The sequence below is a fragment of the Anopheles coustani genome, chromosome 2 (genome assembly GCF_943734705.1).
Source record: "Anopheles coustani chromosome 2, idAnoCousDA_361_x.2, whole genome shotgun sequence".
NCBI lineage: Eukaryota > Metazoa > Arthropoda > Insecta > Diptera > Culicidae > Anopheles > Anopheles coustani.
Genome location: NC_071289.1, coordinates 34,893,360 through 34,909,872, shown reverse-complemented (window position 1 = coordinate 34,909,872; position 16,513 = coordinate 34,893,360). Strand labels below are relative to the sequence as shown.

General features: G+C 46.7%; 7 protein-coding genes across 9 annotated transcripts; 1 reads left to right on the top strand and 6 right to left on the bottom strand.

Annotated features, from left to right (window-relative positions):
* Nucleotides 1-140: 140 nt before the first annotated feature.
* On the bottom strand, nt 141-4,151 carry LOC131265984 (leucine--tRNA ligase, cytoplasmic). The gene is made up of 3 exons (XM_058268310.1): nt 4,096-4,151; nt 674-4,025; nt 141-607 (listed from the first exon to the last, which is right to left on the bottom strand). The coding sequence occupies exons 1-3, from the start codon at nt 4,096-4,098 to the stop codon at nt 399-401; spliced, it is 3,564 nt and encodes a 1,187-aa protein (XP_058124293.1). The 5' UTR covers nt 4,099-4,151; the 3' UTR covers nt 141-398.
* Nucleotides 4,152-4,562: 411 nt separating this feature from the next.
* Nucleotides 4,563-5,434, bottom strand: LOC131265986 (trypsin-1-like). Its single transcript, XM_058268312.1, has one exon. It carries the CDS (start codon nt 5,432-5,434, stop codon nt 4,619-4,621), a length of 816 nt encoding a protein of 271 aa, XP_058124295.1. The 3' UTR covers nt 4,563-4,618.
* A 978-nt stretch (nt 5,435-6,412) lies between these two features.
* Nucleotides 6,413-7,819, top strand: LOC131265985 (NADH dehydrogenase [ubiquinone] iron-sulfur protein 2, mitochondrial-like). Its single transcript, XM_058268311.1, has one exon. The coding sequence runs from the start codon at nt 6,413-6,415 to the stop codon at nt 7,817-7,819; it is 1,407 nt and encodes a 468-aa protein (XP_058124294.1).
* Nucleotides 7,820-8,035: 216 nt separating this feature from the next.
* Nucleotides 8,036-8,830, bottom strand: LOC131265987 (trypsin-3-like). The gene has a single exon (XM_058268313.1). The coding sequence runs from the start codon at nt 8,828-8,830 to the stop codon at nt 8,036-8,038; it is 795 nt and encodes a 264-aa protein (XP_058124296.1).
* Nucleotides 8,831-9,942: 1,112 nt separating this feature from the next.
* On the bottom strand, nt 9,943-10,821 carry LOC131266880 (trypsin-3-like). Its single transcript, XM_058269556.1, has one exon. It carries the CDS (start codon nt 10,819-10,821, stop codon nt 10,012-10,014), a length of 810 nt encoding a protein of 269 aa, XP_058125539.1. The 3' UTR covers nt 9,943-10,011.
* Nucleotides 10,822-12,645: 1,824 nt separating this feature from the next.
* Nucleotides 12,646-13,723, bottom strand: LOC131266924 (trypsin-3-like). 2 transcript variants are annotated; one of them, XM_058269617.1, is made up of 2 exons: nt 13,654-13,723; nt 12,648-13,584 (listed from the first exon to the last, which is right to left on the bottom strand). In XM_058269617.1, exons 1-2 carry the CDS (start codon nt 13,721-13,723, stop codon nt 12,893-12,895), a joined length of 762 nt encoding a protein of 253 aa, XP_058125600.1. In that variant the 3' UTR covers nt 12,648-12,892. The 2 variants fall into 2 exon arrangements, with proteins under 2 accessions (XP_058125599.1, XP_058125600.1); XM_058269616.1 differs by having other exon boundaries at nt 12,646-13,723.
* A 1,363-nt stretch (nt 13,724-15,086) lies between these two features.
* Nucleotides 15,087-15,988, bottom strand: LOC131266363 (trypsin-3-like). Of its 2 annotated transcripts, XM_058268850.1 has the most exons (2): nt 15,919-15,988; nt 15,087-15,849 (listed from the first exon to the last, which is right to left on the bottom strand). In XM_058268850.1, the coding sequence occupies exons 1-2, from the start codon at nt 15,986-15,988 to the stop codon at nt 15,158-15,160; spliced, it is 762 nt and encodes a 253-aa protein (XP_058124833.1). In that variant the 3' UTR covers nt 15,087-15,157. The 2 variants fall into 2 exon arrangements, with proteins under 2 accessions (XP_058124833.1, XP_058124832.1); XM_058268849.1 differs by having other exon boundaries at nt 15,087-15,988.
* Nucleotides 15,989-16,513: the final 525 nt, after the last annotated feature.

The following is a 16,513-nucleotide window of genomic DNA, read 5'->3' as shown; positions in this document are numbered from 1 at the left end:
CTCTGTCGACTGACAGTTCCAGGTGTCATATTTGTTTTGAAATTTCACGTTTGCTCGATTCGAGCAGTCAGGGCTGAATCGAAGATTGATTGAAATCGCTGGAAAATATTAAAATTAAATTAAAAAAAATACCGGATTAGTTTTAATGATTTAGACAGAATTCCTTTGGCATTGCATTTATTTAATCAAAGTTCAAGAAAAGTAAACACGTATCGCGTTCATATAAAGTAAGCTGATAATGAAGATAAAACTCATTTCCATTTTCAAATGATTAATTGATATCACACCACACATTATTTGAGCCCTAGTGGTTTTATCATTGAGGCACAATTACGTTTGCATTGTATTTAATTCATAAATGTTCAAGATAAGTAAACGCGTATCGCATTCGTTTAAAATTAGTTGATAATGTAGATAAAACATGTTCCAATGTTCAAATCCTTGGACCCAGCATTGTTTAGCAGAACTTGCTTTTCCTCCGGCAGAACTTTGAATCCTCCCTCTTCAAGCGTTACTTTGCCACTCCGATAGTCCTTGAAAGTAGGAAGACTTCGTGGGCCGAGAATCGGATCTTCAAAGCGCATGATTTCCAGTGCCGATAGGTCCGCTGCAATAAAAGAAAAGAAACAGTTACTCCTTCCGGAAACGAAAATAAGAACGCTGAAGTTCTCACCTTTGAAGCCGATTTGCTTCGCAACCTTTTCCTTGAGCGTTTTGCTCGTATCGCTGTCCGACAGATTCAGTGTCACCGTAAACAATCCCGACCGCTCGACTGGATTCTCCAGCGTTACCGTCACAAACGGTTTCACTGTAAAGGCGATGAAGGGCACGCCGGGTCGAACCTCTTCTCGCGTCTTTTCCGGTGTGTCATCTTCGTCCGTGTAGCGGAGGGTAAGGTTCTCGAGCTCCAGCGACTTACGCAGATATTCGGCGTTACGCTCCAGCACCTCCCGCTCGTCAAAGGCCAGCGTCGGGTCCATCGCTTGCCTGCCGACCGCTTCCACGCGTTCACGCACCATCTGCGCGAAAGGCATGACACGCTTCTTATACTTATCAAGCATTCGATTGTTAGCCAGCGCGCTCGCAATGTCCTTATTTTCCGGCAGCGCTCCACCTCCGTTATCGTACAGCACGCGCATCGTATCGAGCACGCACAGCTGCCACGGTGGGAACGTTTTGGCCACCCAGATTGTGGCATCACTCGGTTTTACCGGTGGCCCACCAGCCGGAGCCTTTCCTCCTTTACCCACCACCTTCAGTTGGGTGAAGTTCTTCAGCGCCAAACGGAACGAATGGACCGCTTCCATCAGGTAGGCCGAACACTTGATCTTTCCCTCGTCGATAACGCCAACCGACGGCCAGGAGGCGTGCAGGATCGACTGCTTGTTGCCCAGGAGATTGCACCAGATGTGTTCGGCGACATGCGGGCAGATCGGAGCAATCAGCAGAGCCTGCCGGCTAATGAACTCCACCACCAGGTCCACATGCATGCCATCCGCGCCGCACAGCTCCCGGTACTTATCGCGGGCCGTCTGGAACTCGAAAAAGCCCGTTCGAAGTGCCTCCTTGAACAGCATCGCCTCGTAGTGGTCACCCGTTTGCTTGGTCAGGAGGTTCATTTCGCTCGCGAACACCTGATCGTTGAAGGTAGCATCCTTGGGGCCCTTTCGCAGCACCGCCTTCGAGGTGAGCGTTTCCCGCACCCACTCGATGAACGTGTACAGGCGTAGAATACCAGCGTCCGCGTTGGCCACGACAAAGTTAGCATCTTCAATACTATCGCCAGCGTCGGCCAGACAGAGACGAGTGCCGTCCGCGCTGAACTTTGCGATCGACTCGTAGAGCGTGAGGAAGTTTCCTTCGGATTTCGACATCTTGGCCGAATTGAGCAGCAGGTGGCCGTTGCAACGGACGCCGCGGGGCCACTTGGATGGTTCCTTCGGCCAGATGGCAATGTGGTTGTACAGGAAGAACGTCAGATGGTTCTGGATCAGATCCTTTCCGGACACACGCAGATCGACCGGATACCAGTAGTTGAACTCACGCTTTAGCTGCTCCCAAGCATCTCGCTTGACGCGACTCTTGGACGGTGGCTTTGCGTCGGCGAAGAAAATGTAGTCCCACACTTCCGGCGTCATGTCCGCGGCCTTAATGCCCAGTGGGCTCGGGTTTTCCCCGCGGAACGATCCGGCCTGCAGCAGATGCGCCACCGTGTAGAACGCCATGTAGATGGTCGAATCGGACAGCGACTCGATGAGCCACTGTTCGTCCCAAGGCAGCTTCGTGCCGAGACCGTACGTGCGGGAGCAGGCGTACTCGTGCAGCCAGCCGAGACAGTGCTCGAAATTGCGTGCCACCTCGTCGTGGTAGAGTTTCATCGTGCCCAGCAGATCGACCGCCTGCTTCTGCCACACTTCCTCGCCGTAGTTTAGGTACCACTGGTTGCACAGGGCCACCACGCACACATCTCCCGAGCGGGACATGATGGTTTTCTCCGGCTCGTAGTAAACGTCCGCTTCGTTGCGATCGACAAGGTACTGTCGGAGGTCCTTCTTAACGTCCTGCACCTTCTTGCCCTTGTGCTCACCGACCAGCATCACTCCGTCGTAGAAGCCTTTCAGATAGACCAGCTCTTTCGCTTCGATCAGCTTGTCACGATCGTTCTGGCTCTGGATCTTAAACTTATCGTACGCGTACACCGCACAAAGGTTACCCAAACCCGGCACTTCGATGATCGGGATCGGTTGGTACGGCAGCACCATCTCGTCCGTGATGCCATACTTCTCCCGGAACGGTTGCTTTTTCTGCAGATCTACCAGCGCCGCATAGTCATCGGGCGAGTCGGACGGGACAGACGTTACGATTCCCGTGCCCTTGTCCTCTTTGATCGACAGCATCGGCAGCGTGTAGATGGTTTTGTGCGATGTAAGCGGAGCCGAAAGCGCCAACCCCATAATGTCCTGCCCGACCAGCTCGGCGAGTTCCTTTATTTCTCCCTCGACCGCGCTGAATCCCTGGTACGCCATGTTCCGAGCCGCACGGCGTGTACAAATCCACACCTCTTTCTTGACCGTCTCGAACGCGATGTACTTAATGTCCGGGTGCACCCAACAGTTCGTCTGACCATACATCGTCTCCGGACGGAGCGTACCACATACCAGATACACCGGTTGCTTGCTAACAACGGTGGAAAGCTTCTCCGGCAACTTTCCTGTCACTTTCATCTTGATCAACGTGTACTCCTGCGGTCCGACGCCCTCACCCGTTGCACGATCGTGGTCCATGCACGGTTGGCCATCCTTTGGCGAGTAGATGGAGTGACGCTTGCCGTACATAATCTTCCCGCGAGCCCGCAGATGGTTGTACTGCCAGCGCACGAACGAATCGAAGAACGGATTCGCGTCCGTCGTGATAAACGTGCGCCTCCAATCGACATGCGTTCCGAGCGCCTTCAGATCGCTAATTGCAAGTGGAGGAAAATAATCCAACCAGTGGTCGGTGTTGGCAAACTTAGCAATCTCGTCGTCGGTCAGTCCTAAACTTTGCATTATCTGCCACTGAAACTTGGCAGCGCCAGCTTTTGCAGTCGCCTTGCTTTTCTTGCCCTTGCTCTTATCTTTCGGCACCACGTCGCGATCTGCGGGCACTTCAACCACCACCGTGTCCTCGCGGGGAAAGACTGGCGGACAACCGTACAGTTCGATTTCGCGCTTCAGCTTATCGGCGCACGCTTTGATTGGCATGCCGGTGCAGTGGAAGCCGAACGGAAAAAGCACCTGCTTTCCTTTGAGCCGTTGGAAGCGAACGGCAAATTCCGCCTTCGACATGGAGAATGCATGACCAAGATGAAGGCGACCGTTCATGTAGGGAAAGGGGAAGGTGACGAGAAATTTTTCGTCGTCCCGCTTGCGTGGCTGTTTCGGTGCATCCGCATCGTACACTTTGTCGCGCTGCCAGCGCTCCTGTACTTCCCGTTCGATTTTCTGCAGGTATTCTACCTTGAAAGTTCCCTTCCTTTCGTTCGCCTGGAATGTAAAAGGGTGATGATATCGCTGCTCTAAATTGCATCATGCAGTAAAGTGCATTGTTACTCACCATCGTGGCCGGTTTACGGAATGATGTGTACGGCTAGCAGATGCATGCGATGTTTCGCAAAAACGGAACAGACGGATCTGACAGCTTGACTGAAAGACCAAGGTTCATTAAACCAAGCAACCTTGCTTACGACCAAGGTTAGATGAACAAGCTTCAACATTTTGGTAACAATTTGATATCACAGTTGAAGTATATTTTTTGATATTTTTTTCGCCAATTTAACGATCGACCCCCCAAATGAAGGTCTTGTTTGAGAAAATCGTAAGGGAAGTAGGTTGAAAACCATGGTTTGATTTTAAGAACAAAATAGCTAATTTGATAGTTACTTTGCATTTCCTGAACTGATTTGGAGAGCACCAAACTCGTGTTATCATCATGTACTGCTTAAGAAATAACTTAAATAGTCCCGTTTCGTACGCCACATGTTGCCCAATTAAAATATCAACTCAGAAAGCAGTTTTCATTGCTATTCGATTTGTTTTATTCGATCATATTTTTCCGAAGCTTGTGTTATGTGGTTTTCTTACACTCCGCTGTTCTCGCGCACCCACTTGCGAACGGCAGCGACACGAGAGTACACTCCCGGATATCCGGCCTTGGCACAGCCGTATCCCCAGGACACGACGCCGACCAGCTTGCCCTCAGTTACCAACGGGCCACCGGAATCACCCTGGCAGGCATCCTTGCCTCCCTGCTTGTATCCGGCGCACAGCATGCGGTCAGTAACTCCTCCGAACGATTCGTAGGCGTTGTCGCACTCCTTCTGGTTCACCGTAGGCACATTGGCAGCTCGCAGAACTTCATTAGACTCGCTGGCGCTCTGGGTGTTACCCCATCCGGACACGGTCGTAAGGGTGCCATCCTCAACCTCCTCGTCCTGTTCCGGAAGAGCGACCGGCTGAACTGATTCACTGAAGGTGACCTCGCTCTCCAATTCCAGCATCGAGAAATCGTAGTCGATCGTGGCAGAGTTGTATCCTGGATGCATGACGACGCGCTTTACAGGGACCACAGTACCTCCGGTAGCGTGCTTTGAAGATCCGTATCGCACGGACAGGGCGGACTCAGGGGCTCCGAATGTGCAGTGAGCGGCAGTCAGCACCCACTTGCTGTTCAGGACGGAACCACCGCAGTTGTGACGATTGTAGTACTGTAGAGACACCTGATACGGAGCCTCGGACACGTCGATCTCGAATCCACCGACGACACGTTGTCCACCGACGGCATATCGTGGCCGTGCGAAGAATCTCGGCAGAGGTTGAATAAGGCGGTTCTGGGCCTCAACGCTGACGGCCACCACGGCCAAGAGGGCTAGTGCAGCTGCAATCTTGATCGACATCTTGTCCTACTACTCGTATACCGTTTGTCCGGAATATGCTGCGTATATATAGCAGCAGCAAATGTTGTCAATGGCAGTGAACTTCAGGCTTATCTGATAATGGTATCAATCAGAGATCATAAGAACTTACGGTTTTAGCGATTCTTTCAATCAATAGCACTTGAGACAGGTAATATAAAAAAATGTTTGTCCGATAAGCGATTGATTAACCACTTCATGTCTGGGAAGGAAGCAGGTACATCTTCGACTGAAGGCTGATAACCTTCTTGGGCTAGCATATCTTTCAATTCATGGCCATCGTGCTTAGTCAACTTCGTCTCCATTAATCATCCACTTAAAACTAGGTTTGCGAAGAGACTTAAAGAATTTTTGGATCAGCGAAAAGTGCAAATATTTAGCCAGTATGTTTGATGAGGAGAATTATTTCCATCTTGAAATCATCAAATGGGTATCTTCCTCACTCCACTCGAATCGTCCCGCTCGGAAAGTACTATTTTAGTACTAATCAAATTTTTCTTTTAATGATAAGATGTTCGCTAGTATCGCATGAGACCAGAAATCATATTCAAGTTTGATAATAAATGTTGTCCATTATATGAAAAATAAAATTACCAAAGCTTTACAGGGGATCCTTGAATTGAAGCATAGGATTGGTTGTAATCTTGCATAAAGGAGCTGGAGAAACCTCCTCACTACACCAGCGAATGAGAATAAGTTTCGTGGATATTTCTTTTGCGACAATTCCAAGGCTATCTGTCCCTTGCAAGTGTTTCCAATATTATAGGTTTTTATTTTATCCTTACAAGGACGTTGTTTAGCAACCGTTACTACTGTCAGGTCCTAGTGTGCTGTTTTAATTTCCTTCTGTCAGATTAAAAAGCGTGAAAACAAAAATACCGCAAAATCAAATCTGTCCTCTGTTGTGCAAGCTCGAATTGTTGTATCCCCCGCTGTGGAAAAACAAACGAAGTAAAAGGGATGGTATTTACAATGTTCAATACCGCGGCAAGACACGCCGCTTCGAATATTGCTATAAGCAACAGGCTGCTAATAAAGGTCGCCTCTGTAGTTAATTTACAGCCGTCCCGAGGTGCTGGTAAATGGTTCCCGGATGAGGAGTTTATTGGTCAGTTCAAGGGCCCAGTCATGTACCCGGACCAGGTGACATCGCGCTGGAAGTTGCCGCCCTGGAACAGCAAGATTGCGCCGGTAGAGAAGACGGTTCGAAACCTTACTCTCAACTTTGGCCCCCAACATCCGGCGGCACACGGAGTGCTGCGGTTGGTCCTCGAGCTAGACGGCGAAACGGTGATGCGGGCGGATCCGCACATTGGGCTGCTGCATCGCGGGACCGAGAAGCTGATCGAGTACAAAACCTATACCCAGGCGCTGCCTTACTTCGATCGTCTTGACTACGTGTCGATGATGTGCAACGAGCAGTGTTACTCGCTCGCCGTTGAGAAGCTGCTCAACATCGATGTTCCTCTGCGGGCCAAGTACATACGGGTGCTGTTCGGTGAAATCACTCGTATCCTAAACCACATTATGGCCGTCGGAACGCACGCCCTCGACATCGGTGCCCTCACACCGTTCTTTTGGTTGTTCGAGGAGCGCGAAAAGATGATGGAGTTCTACGAGCGTGTCTCCGGTGCACGCATGCATGCAGCTTACATCCGTCCAGGCGGTGTGTTTCTGGATTTGCCGCTCGGTCTGCTCGACGACATACACGAGTTCGCGGCCAAGTTTGGCGAGCGGTTGGACGAAGTTGAGGACGTGCTGACGACCAACCGGATCTGGGTGCAGCGCACGGTCGACATCGGCGTCGTGTCGGCAGAAGATGCTCTCAACTATGGCTTCAGCGGCGTGATGCTGCGCGGTTCCGGCATCAAGTGGGATCTACGTAAGGCGCAACCCTACGACGCGTACAATCTGGTCGAGTTCGACGTGCCGATCGGCACTAAAGGCGACTGCTACGATCGCTACCTATGCCGGGTGGAGGAGATGCGCCAGTCGCTTCGTATCATCAACCAGTGCCTGAATCAGATGCCGGCCGGGGAAATCAAGACGGACGACGCAAAACTGACGCCACCCTCGCGTGCCGAGATGAAAACCTCCATGGAAGCGCTTATTCATCACTTCAAACTGTTCACGCAAGGATATCAGGTTCCACCGGGTGCTACCTACACCGCGATCGAGGCGCCCAAGGGAGAGTTCGGCGTCTACCTGGTGTCGGATGGCTCAAGCCGACCGTACCGGTGCAAGATCAAGGCACCAGGTTTCGCCCACTTGGCCGCGCTCGATAAAATCGGTCGCCATCACATGCTAGCCGATGTGGTCGCCATAATCGGCACGCTGGACGTTGTGTTTGGTGAGATCGACCGTTAAACTAGCGTAAAATGAGTGAATAACTGCTTCATATTCTCCTACTCGTCTTAACGATCACGGTCTGCAGTCCAAATAGGCGGGTTTCAAAAAGATCCCAAACCTTAATTGTCATTTTTTATTGAAGCCTAAATGAATCCGTATACCATTTTCATTTTAAATAATAATTATACTTTATTTGAGTATCTTTATGTCTAGTAGTCTTCATAAAAATGTTCCTTAGACTCCAGTGTTCTCGCGTACCCAGTCGCGAACACTGGCCACTCGAGAATATACTCCCGGATATCCGGGCATGGCACAGCCGTATCCCCACGATACAACTCCAACCAGCTTCCCTTCTGCAACCAACGGACCACCGGAGTCTCCCTGGCACGCATCCTTGCCTCCCTGCTTGTATCCGGCGCACAGCATTCGATCGGTAACGCCTTCGTGTATAGCGTATGCATCGACACATTCCTGTTGATTCACAGTGGGCACATTGGCTGCCCGCAGAACTTCGTTTGATTCGCTATCACTCTGGGTATTTCCCCATCCGGACACGGTGGTTAGAGTTCCATCCTCAATGGATTCATCTTGCTCTGGAAGAGCGACCGGCTGAACCAATTCACTGAAGATGACTTCACCCTCCAATTCCAGCAACGAGAAATCGTAGTCAATCGTTGTGGGGTTATATCCTGGGTGCTCAATGACCCGTTTTACAGCAACCACAGTACCACCGAAGGCGTGCAAAGAAGATCCGTATCGTACGGACAAGGCGGACAGAGGTACTTGAAAGGTGCAGTGAGCGGCAGTCATAATCCACTTGTTGTTCAGGACGGATCCACCGCAGCCGTGATTCTCGAAAAACCGTAGGGATACTTGATACGGAGCCTCGGCCACGTCGATCTCGAACCCTCCGACGACACGTTGCCCGCCGGTGGTGTACCTTAGTCGAGGTAAGAAACGACTCTTATTCTCAACACTAACAACCACCACCGCCAGGAGAACTAAAACCGCTGCGATCTTGAACGACATCTTGGCCGAGTACTTGTATGTCGAATGAGTTAAAAGTGCTGGCTATATATAGGTGTTCAACCAGAAGCGCCGAATTTCCCTTCAACCCAAATGAACTGATAGTGGAACAAATTATTTCCCCATGCATTACCGATGTAGGTCAGTGGTATAATCTGGTGGCTTATCGAATTTTGGGATCTGCTTTTTCGATTCCGGTTTTTTCGAGCTTGAACTCCGTTTGGCCGATAGTACAACTTTTACGACATCGTTATCTAAAGCGATTTCGTTCGACTAGTTTTTAGCATTGAACGGAACGATTACTATCGTATCTATTGATAACATTTTGTCAAGGATATCATGACTATTATAGTTTCATACATGACATTCAACATAAAGGTTTCTGTCCGCTACATGGCAGCTGTCTTTTCAAGGCAACTTAAATGCGTAGCATAAATAGCACATTACAGAAATTGTTACCTAAAACATTCAAAGTTCTCATCAAATGTCTAAACTAGCATTTTGATTAAGTTGCGATACCCAATTGGTTGGCCTGCAAAAAGAAAAAAGTAAATATACTTTTATAGAATGAAATAAATCTTCCTTTTTTGTCGCTTATCAGCTCGAGCAACCAGATAAAGTGGACAAAACGCTACAGTTTCTTAAAAACTTTCCAATTAAATGCTGAAATTCGATTAACGCAATTTTCATCTAAATTTTGCATATTATTAAGTTTAAGTATGGGATTTTGAAGAGCCGCATCAAGATAGCCATCTATAAGTCGTGATGACTTCGAATTTTCCTTGTGGTGTTGTGCTAACTTTTTATCCCTGTGTCCTGAGAAATGTTCTATCATTTCTTTCTCCCGTTCCCAATCTCCTTTTTGTGCGACTTATTCTGTGTATGGTTGCCACTTTCAACGTGTAGAGTCATTTCGTGACCTTGGTGTTATTCTTGACTCCAGGCTTACTTTCAACCTGCGCTATGAAGCGGTCCTAAGTAAAGGTTTCAAAACTTTAGGCCTGATCAGACATCTGCCTCAAGGCTTCCAGGATCCTCTTTGTTTAAAAGCCCTGTATTGTGCTCATGGACATTTTTCCCAACCAAATCATTGATAAGATGCACAAGTTAAGCTGAAGACCGATGTTTTATTTTATTGGTACAATTTTTTCGCCGGCGAATTTTTTCAACTCCTTTGGGATCGTTTAAACTCCACTGTTTTCGCGCACCCACTCACGGACGACAGCGACACGGGAATATACTCCAGGGTATCCAGGCTCGGCACATCCGTATCCCCAGGACACGACTCCGACCAGTTTGCCCTCTGCAACCAACGGACCACCGGAATCACCTTGGCAGGCATCCTTTCCGCCGTGCTTGTATCCGGCGCACAGCATGCTATCGGTGATTCCTCCGAAATCCTTGTATGCCTGGTCACACTCCTGCTGGTTGACGGTGGGAACGTTGGCAGCTCGCAATACAGCGTTGGACTCGGCGGCACTCTGGGTGTTACCCCATCCGGAGACGATCGTCAGAGTTCCATCCTCAACGGGTTCATCCTGCTCCGGAAGAGCGACCGGCTGCACGACATCACTGAAGGATAGCTCACCCTCCAGTTCCAGGAGCGCAAAATCGAAATCGGTAGTCTCTGAATCGTAGTTCGGGTGTTGGACGACATTTGACACCTGCACCACCGTACCACCGGAAGCGTGCCTGGAAGATCCGAGGCGCACGGTCAGGAGGGAAAGGACTATACCGTCCGTGCAGTGAGCGGCAGTCAGGATCCACTTGTTGTTCAGCACAGATCCACCACAGCGGTGACTATTGAAGTACTGCAGAGACACCTGATACGGAGTCTCGGACACGTCGATCTCGAACCCACCGACGATACGGGCACCTCCAAGGTTGGGATAGCTCGGGCGGGGCAGGTATCTCGGTAGTGGCCGCACATGTGCCTGAGCACAAGCGATCACCGCAGCCAGGATGGATAGAAGAACTACGATCTTGAACGACATCTTGTCCGAAACTGGTATGCTGGATCATCGGAACGTGCCGTCTATATAAAGGTCTCAATCCACTCGATTGCTTCAAGAGAGATTATCTGATAACAATCGGTTTCCACTTATCCTGGCACACCTCAGTTCTGGCATTAGATGTTCTTTACTGAATAATGCTCGAGCTGGAAAGTGTGTATAGCCACACGTTTTTTCCATCAAGGAGGTATTCTCGTCATGAAATAACTCTATTGGAATCGTAAATCTCGAAGATGGGAAAAACAAGACGTGATAACTGTTTCAATCAATACGCTATTTGTGAAATACTATGTAAGCATGACGAGGGAGGGGCGTAGAAAAGGAGTAAGAAATTTGCGTCGGAAAAGTATAGAAGTTTAGAATATGTTTAGTACTCACACTGTATTAACAATTGCATGTAATGATGAAGTGGCTTAGTCTAACTCAGTAAACGTGACTATTTTTACAAACCATTGCTGTACAACATACATGGTGTTCTACGTAGTGATAACCGAATGTTTTTTCCATATCTCTATAATTCCTTTTTGAATATTAAACCAACATTCCGCTCAATTTGCTAGACTACTTTGTGAAGATTATATTCTCATTATTTTTCAATCTAAACAGTTTCGGGTTGAATAGCAGCTATTTACTTGTTTAGTGTTGGCAATGGCGATCAGCTCCTTTACCCTGAACATAAACCCCAATTTGAACTAATTTCACTCTAGTCAATTGAGAAAACTAAGCTTTACCAATAACATAACAGAGACTTCACACATATTTTATTTATTATCATGGCCATTATCTCTTAACCAGAGTTTCTTCAAGTTCGCAATATAAAAAAGTCTTACTTGATAAAATTATTTGTTCGTGTTGTTATGTGACTTATTTTACAAAATTACTTGACGAATTTTCAACTTTGTTTTGAAGTGTATTTAATTATTTCGTATGTTTTGCTCAACTATTTGTTTCTTTGGAGATACCATAAGGTGTAAATATAACGAAGTCTTTTAGGGATTTGTTCCATTTGGTTCAATTAAGATTGTAGCACAATGAACAATAGAAAATTTCAATTGAAAATCAGAAAAATTGAAAAAAGATTTGTTTTCATAAAAATAATTAAATTTATATGAAAATGAATGTTTATTTGTACCGCTAAAAATTAACATCGGCTGAGCCAATCTTGAATATGTCTTCGAATGACTTGTTCCTTTTTATCCAAGATTTAGAAAAAAGAAAAAATTCCCTGAGGAAAAGCTGAAAATGGGGAAGACAAGATTTTAATCAGATCAAATTGCGAAAATTCCAGATCCAATGGTTCATGGAGCCTGAGGGCTCTACAATCCCACTTGGTTAGTATGTTTTACAATGAATTCACAAAAAGCTACTCATGTTCTTTTCTTTCTAAAACACAAACTTCATATCATATTGGCCCATATTGTGTAAGGCATTCAAAACATGTATTAATGTCGAGTTTTTAAGTTCAGTGACATCGATCAAACAAGTTCACAAGTACGTCGCCATCGCATTGAAGGAGATGAGATAAGTATCAAATGAGCCGATACGTTATTGAGCATCCCGTAGTTAGTATTGTTCTATTAAAGTGTTCAGCTTATCATATTTGAAGAATGGTTGAAGAATGCACGAAGGACTCTTGAGTCAGGAGTACAGCAAACTCCAACAAAAACCACAACTAACAAGAGTCTGCATATAAGTAGCAATCTATTGGCTGAAATTCATATCCCAGCTTCAAATCGTCAAATTGGAGATGTTCTGCATCGTGAATAGTATTATTATGCCCAAAATCTATGGGTCTTTCCTTAAGTTCAAATGATTAGTTTATTTTTTTTATCAAATTTTAGCATATTACTAATGTTGGACAAGGCGAATTTCGCTAGGTCAGCTTGTTCTGAATATGTTTACAGCTGTTAGAACAATTAGTACATTTGTAGTTATTGAGTCATCGCTTTTTAAACGCAGGTCATTAAAATCCAGAAAAAATGTAGGTTAACAATCGTTTAATTTATAAATATCTTTTTTTCTTCGAATAGTTGCTTTTCCCATTAAAAATCATTTAAACTCCACTGTTTTCGCGCACCCACTCACGGACGACAGCGACACGAGAGTATACGCCAGGGTATCCAGGCTTGGCACATCCATATCCCCAGGATACGACTCCGACCAGCTTGCCCTCGGCAACCAACGGGCCACCGGAATCTCCCTGGCAGGCGTCCTTTCCACCGTGTTTGTATCCGGCGCACAGCATACTATCGGTGATTCCTCCGAAAGACTTGTATGCCTGGTCACACTCCTGCTGGTTGACGGTGGGCACGTTGGCAGCTCGCAGTACAGCGTTGGACTCGGCGGCACTCTGGGTGTTACCCCATCCGGAGACGATCGTCAGAGTTCCATCCTCAACGGGTTCATCCTGCTCCGGAAGAGCGACCGGCTGCACGACATCACTGAAGGATAGCTCACCCTCCAGTTCCAGGAGCGCAAAATCGAAATCGGTAGTCTCTGAATCGTAGTTCGGGTGTTGGACGACATTTGCCACCTTCACCACTGTTCCACCGGAAGCGTGCTTGGAAGATCCGAGGCGCACTGCCAGGGCGGAAAGGGATATACCATCCGTGCAGTGAGCCGCAGTCAGGATCCACTTGTTGTTCAGCACGGATCCACCGCAACGGTGGCTATTGATGTACTGCAGAGACACCTGATACGGAGTCTCGGACACGTCGATCTCGAACCCACCGACGATACGAGCACCTCCAAGGTTGGGATAGCTCGGGCGGGGCAGGTATCTCGGTAGTGGCCGCACCAAGTGACTCCTCAGACTAGCATGTGCCTGAGCACAAGCGATCACCGCAGCCAGGATGGATAGGAGAACTACGATCTTGAACGACATCTTGTCCGAAACTGGTATGCTGGATCATCGGAACGTGCCATCTATATAAAGGTCTCAATCCACTCGAATGCTTCAAGAAGGATTATCTGATAACAGCCTGTGTCCACTTATCCTGGCACACCTCAGTTCTGGCATTAGATGTTCTTTGCTGAATGATGCTTGAGCTGGAAAGTGTGTATAGCCACACGTTTTTTCCATCAAAGAGGTATTCACGTCATAAAATAACTCTATTGGAATCGTAAATCTTGGGGATGGGAATAACAACACGTAATAGCTTTTCCAATCAAAATAGTATTTTTTAAATACTATGTAAGCGTGTCGACGGATGGACGTAGAAAAGGAGTAAGAAAGCCGCGTCGAAAAAGTATAGAAGTTTAGAATATGTTTAGTACTCACACTGTATTAACAATTGCATGTAATGATGAAGTGACTTAGTCTAACTCGGTAAACGAGACTATTTTTACAATAGTAGTACAAACCATTGCTGTACAACATAAGTACATGGTGTTCCACGTAGTGATAACCGAATATTTTTCCTTTGTTTATAACTTTATCATTCTTTTTCAAATATTAAACCAAGCTTCATTCGTTAGAACACTTTATGTAGATTATATTTCTCATTATTACTCAATCTAAACCGTTTCGGGTGGAATATCAACTAGTTTATGGCTTACTTACTAATTTAATGTGGGCTGAACCAATCGTGAAGATGTCTCCGGATGATTTGTTCCTTTTTATCCAAGATTTAGAAAAAAAGAAAATAATTTAAATTCTCTAACGAAAAGCTGTTTTTTATGGAAGGTGGACAAGATTTCATCAGATCAAATTGCGAAACTTCCAGATCCAATGGTTCATGGAACCTGAGGACTCTACAATCCCACTTGGTTAGTATGTTTTACAATGAATTCACAAAAAGCTCCTCATTTTACTTTTGAAGGAGATTAGATAAGTATCAAATGAGCCGGTACGTTGTTGAGCATCCCGTAGTTTTTATTTTTCTATTTAAGTTTTCAGCTTATCACATTTGAAGAATGGTTGAAAAATTTACGAAAGGCCTCTTGAGTCATGAGTACAGCAAGCCCCAAAAACCACCAGTAACAAGAGTCTGCATATAAGTAGCAATCTGAGATGTTCTGCATCGTGAATAGTATTATTATGCCCAGAATCTAAAGATCTTCCCTGAAGTTCAATTGATTAGCTTTTTTTTATTTTTTCAATTTTAGCATATTATTAATGTTGGACAAGGCGAAGTTCGTTAGGTCAGCTTGTTTTGAATATGTTTACAGCTGTTAGAACAGTTAGAACATTTGTAGTTATTGAGTCATCGCTTTTGAACGCAGATCATTAAAATCCAGAAAAAATGTAGGTTAACAATCGTTTAATTTATAAATATCTTTTTTTCTTCGAATAGTTGCTTTTCCCATTAAAAATCATTTAAACTCCACTGTTTTCGCGCACCCACTCACGGACGACAGCGACACGAGAGTATACGCCAGGGTATCCAGGCTTGGCACATCCATATCCCCAGGATACGACTCCGACCAGCTTGCCCTCGGCAACCAACGGGCCACCGGAATCTCCCTGGCAGGCGTCCTTTCCACCGTGTTTGTATCCGGCGCACAGCATACTATCGGTGATTCCTCCGAAAGACTTGTATGCCTGGTCACACTCCTGCTGGTTGACGGTGGGCACGTTGGCAGCTCGCAGTACAGCGTTGGACTCGGCGGCACTCTGGGTGTTACCCCATCCGGAGACGATCGTCAGAGTTCCATCCTCAACGGGTTCATCCTGCTCCGGAAGAGCGACCGGCTGCACGACATCACTGAAGGATAGCTCACCCTCCAGTTCCAGGAGCGCAAAATCGAAATCGGTAGTCTCTGAATTGTAGTTCGGGTGTTGGACGACATTTGCCACCTTCACCACCGTTCCACCGGAAGCGTGTCTGGAAGATCCGAGGCGCACGGCCAGGGCGGAAAGGGATATACCATCCGTGCAGTGAGCGGCAGTCAGGATCCACTTGTTGTTCAGCACGGATCCACCGCAACGGTGGCTATTGACATACTGCAAAGACACCTGATACGGAGTCTCGGACACGTCGATCTCGAACCCACCGACGATACGGGCACCTCCAAGGTTGGGATAGCTCGGGCGGGGCAGGTATCTCGGTAGTGGCCGCACCAAATGACTCCTCGGACTAGCATGTGCCTGAGCACAAGCGATCACCGCAGCCAGGATGGATAGGAGAACTACGATCTTGAACGACATGTTGTCCGAAACTGGTATGCTGGATCATCGGAACGTGCCATCTATATAAAGGTCTCAATCCACTCGAATGCTTCAAGAAGGATTATCTGATAAAGATCTGTGTCCACTTATCCTGGCACACCTCAGTTCTGGCATTCTTTGATTCAATGATGCTTGAATTAGAAAGTGTATATGTCCACACGTTTTTTTCCGTCATGGAGGTATTCACGTCATCAAATAACTTTTTTAGAATCGTAAATCTTGAAGGTGGGAAAAACAAAACGTGGTAACATTTTCAATCAAAATAATATTTATTACACACTATGGGACCACGTCGATGGAGGGTCGTAGAACAGGAGTAAAAATATTTTTAGTAAGTTTAGAGTGTTTTTAGTACACTTTATTAACAATTATTTGTGAATATTTGCGAATTGATGAAGTGGCTTAGTCTAACTCGGTAAACGAGACTTATTTTTTACAAAATATTGCTGTACAACATACATGGCGTTCAATGTAGTGATAACCGAATGTTTTTTCATGGAATGT

Bases quoted from the DNA above. Each gene is read 5' to 3' on its own strand.
- LOC131265984 (XM_058268310.1), bottom strand. The intron at 608-673 runs GTGAGAACTTCA...CTTTTATTGCAG, and splicing joins GAAGCAAATCGGCTTCAAAG to CGGACCTATCGGCACTGGAA.
- LOC131265986 (XM_058268312.1), bottom strand. From the start codon at position 5,434: ATGTCGATCAAGATTGCAGCTGCACTAGCCCTCTTGGCCGTGGTGGCC.
- LOC131265985 (XM_058268311.1), top strand. From the start codon at position 6,413: ATGGTATTTACAATGTTCAATACCGCGGCAAGACACGCCGCTTCGAAT.
- LOC131265987 (XM_058268313.1), bottom strand. From the start codon at position 8,830: ATGTCGTTCAAGATCGCAGCGGTTTTAGTTCTCCTGGCGGTGGTGGTT.
- LOC131266880 (XM_058269556.1), bottom strand. From the start codon at position 10,821: ATGTCGTTCAAGATCGTAGTTCTTCTATCCATCCTGGCTGCGGTGATC.
- LOC131266924 (XM_058269616.1), bottom strand. From the start codon at position 13,723: ATGTCGTTCAAGATCGTAGTTCTCCTATCCATCCTGGCTGCGGTGATC.
- LOC131266363 (XM_058268849.1), bottom strand. From the start codon at position 15,988: ATGTCGTTCAAGATCGTAGTTCTCCTATCCATCCTGGCTGCGGTGATC.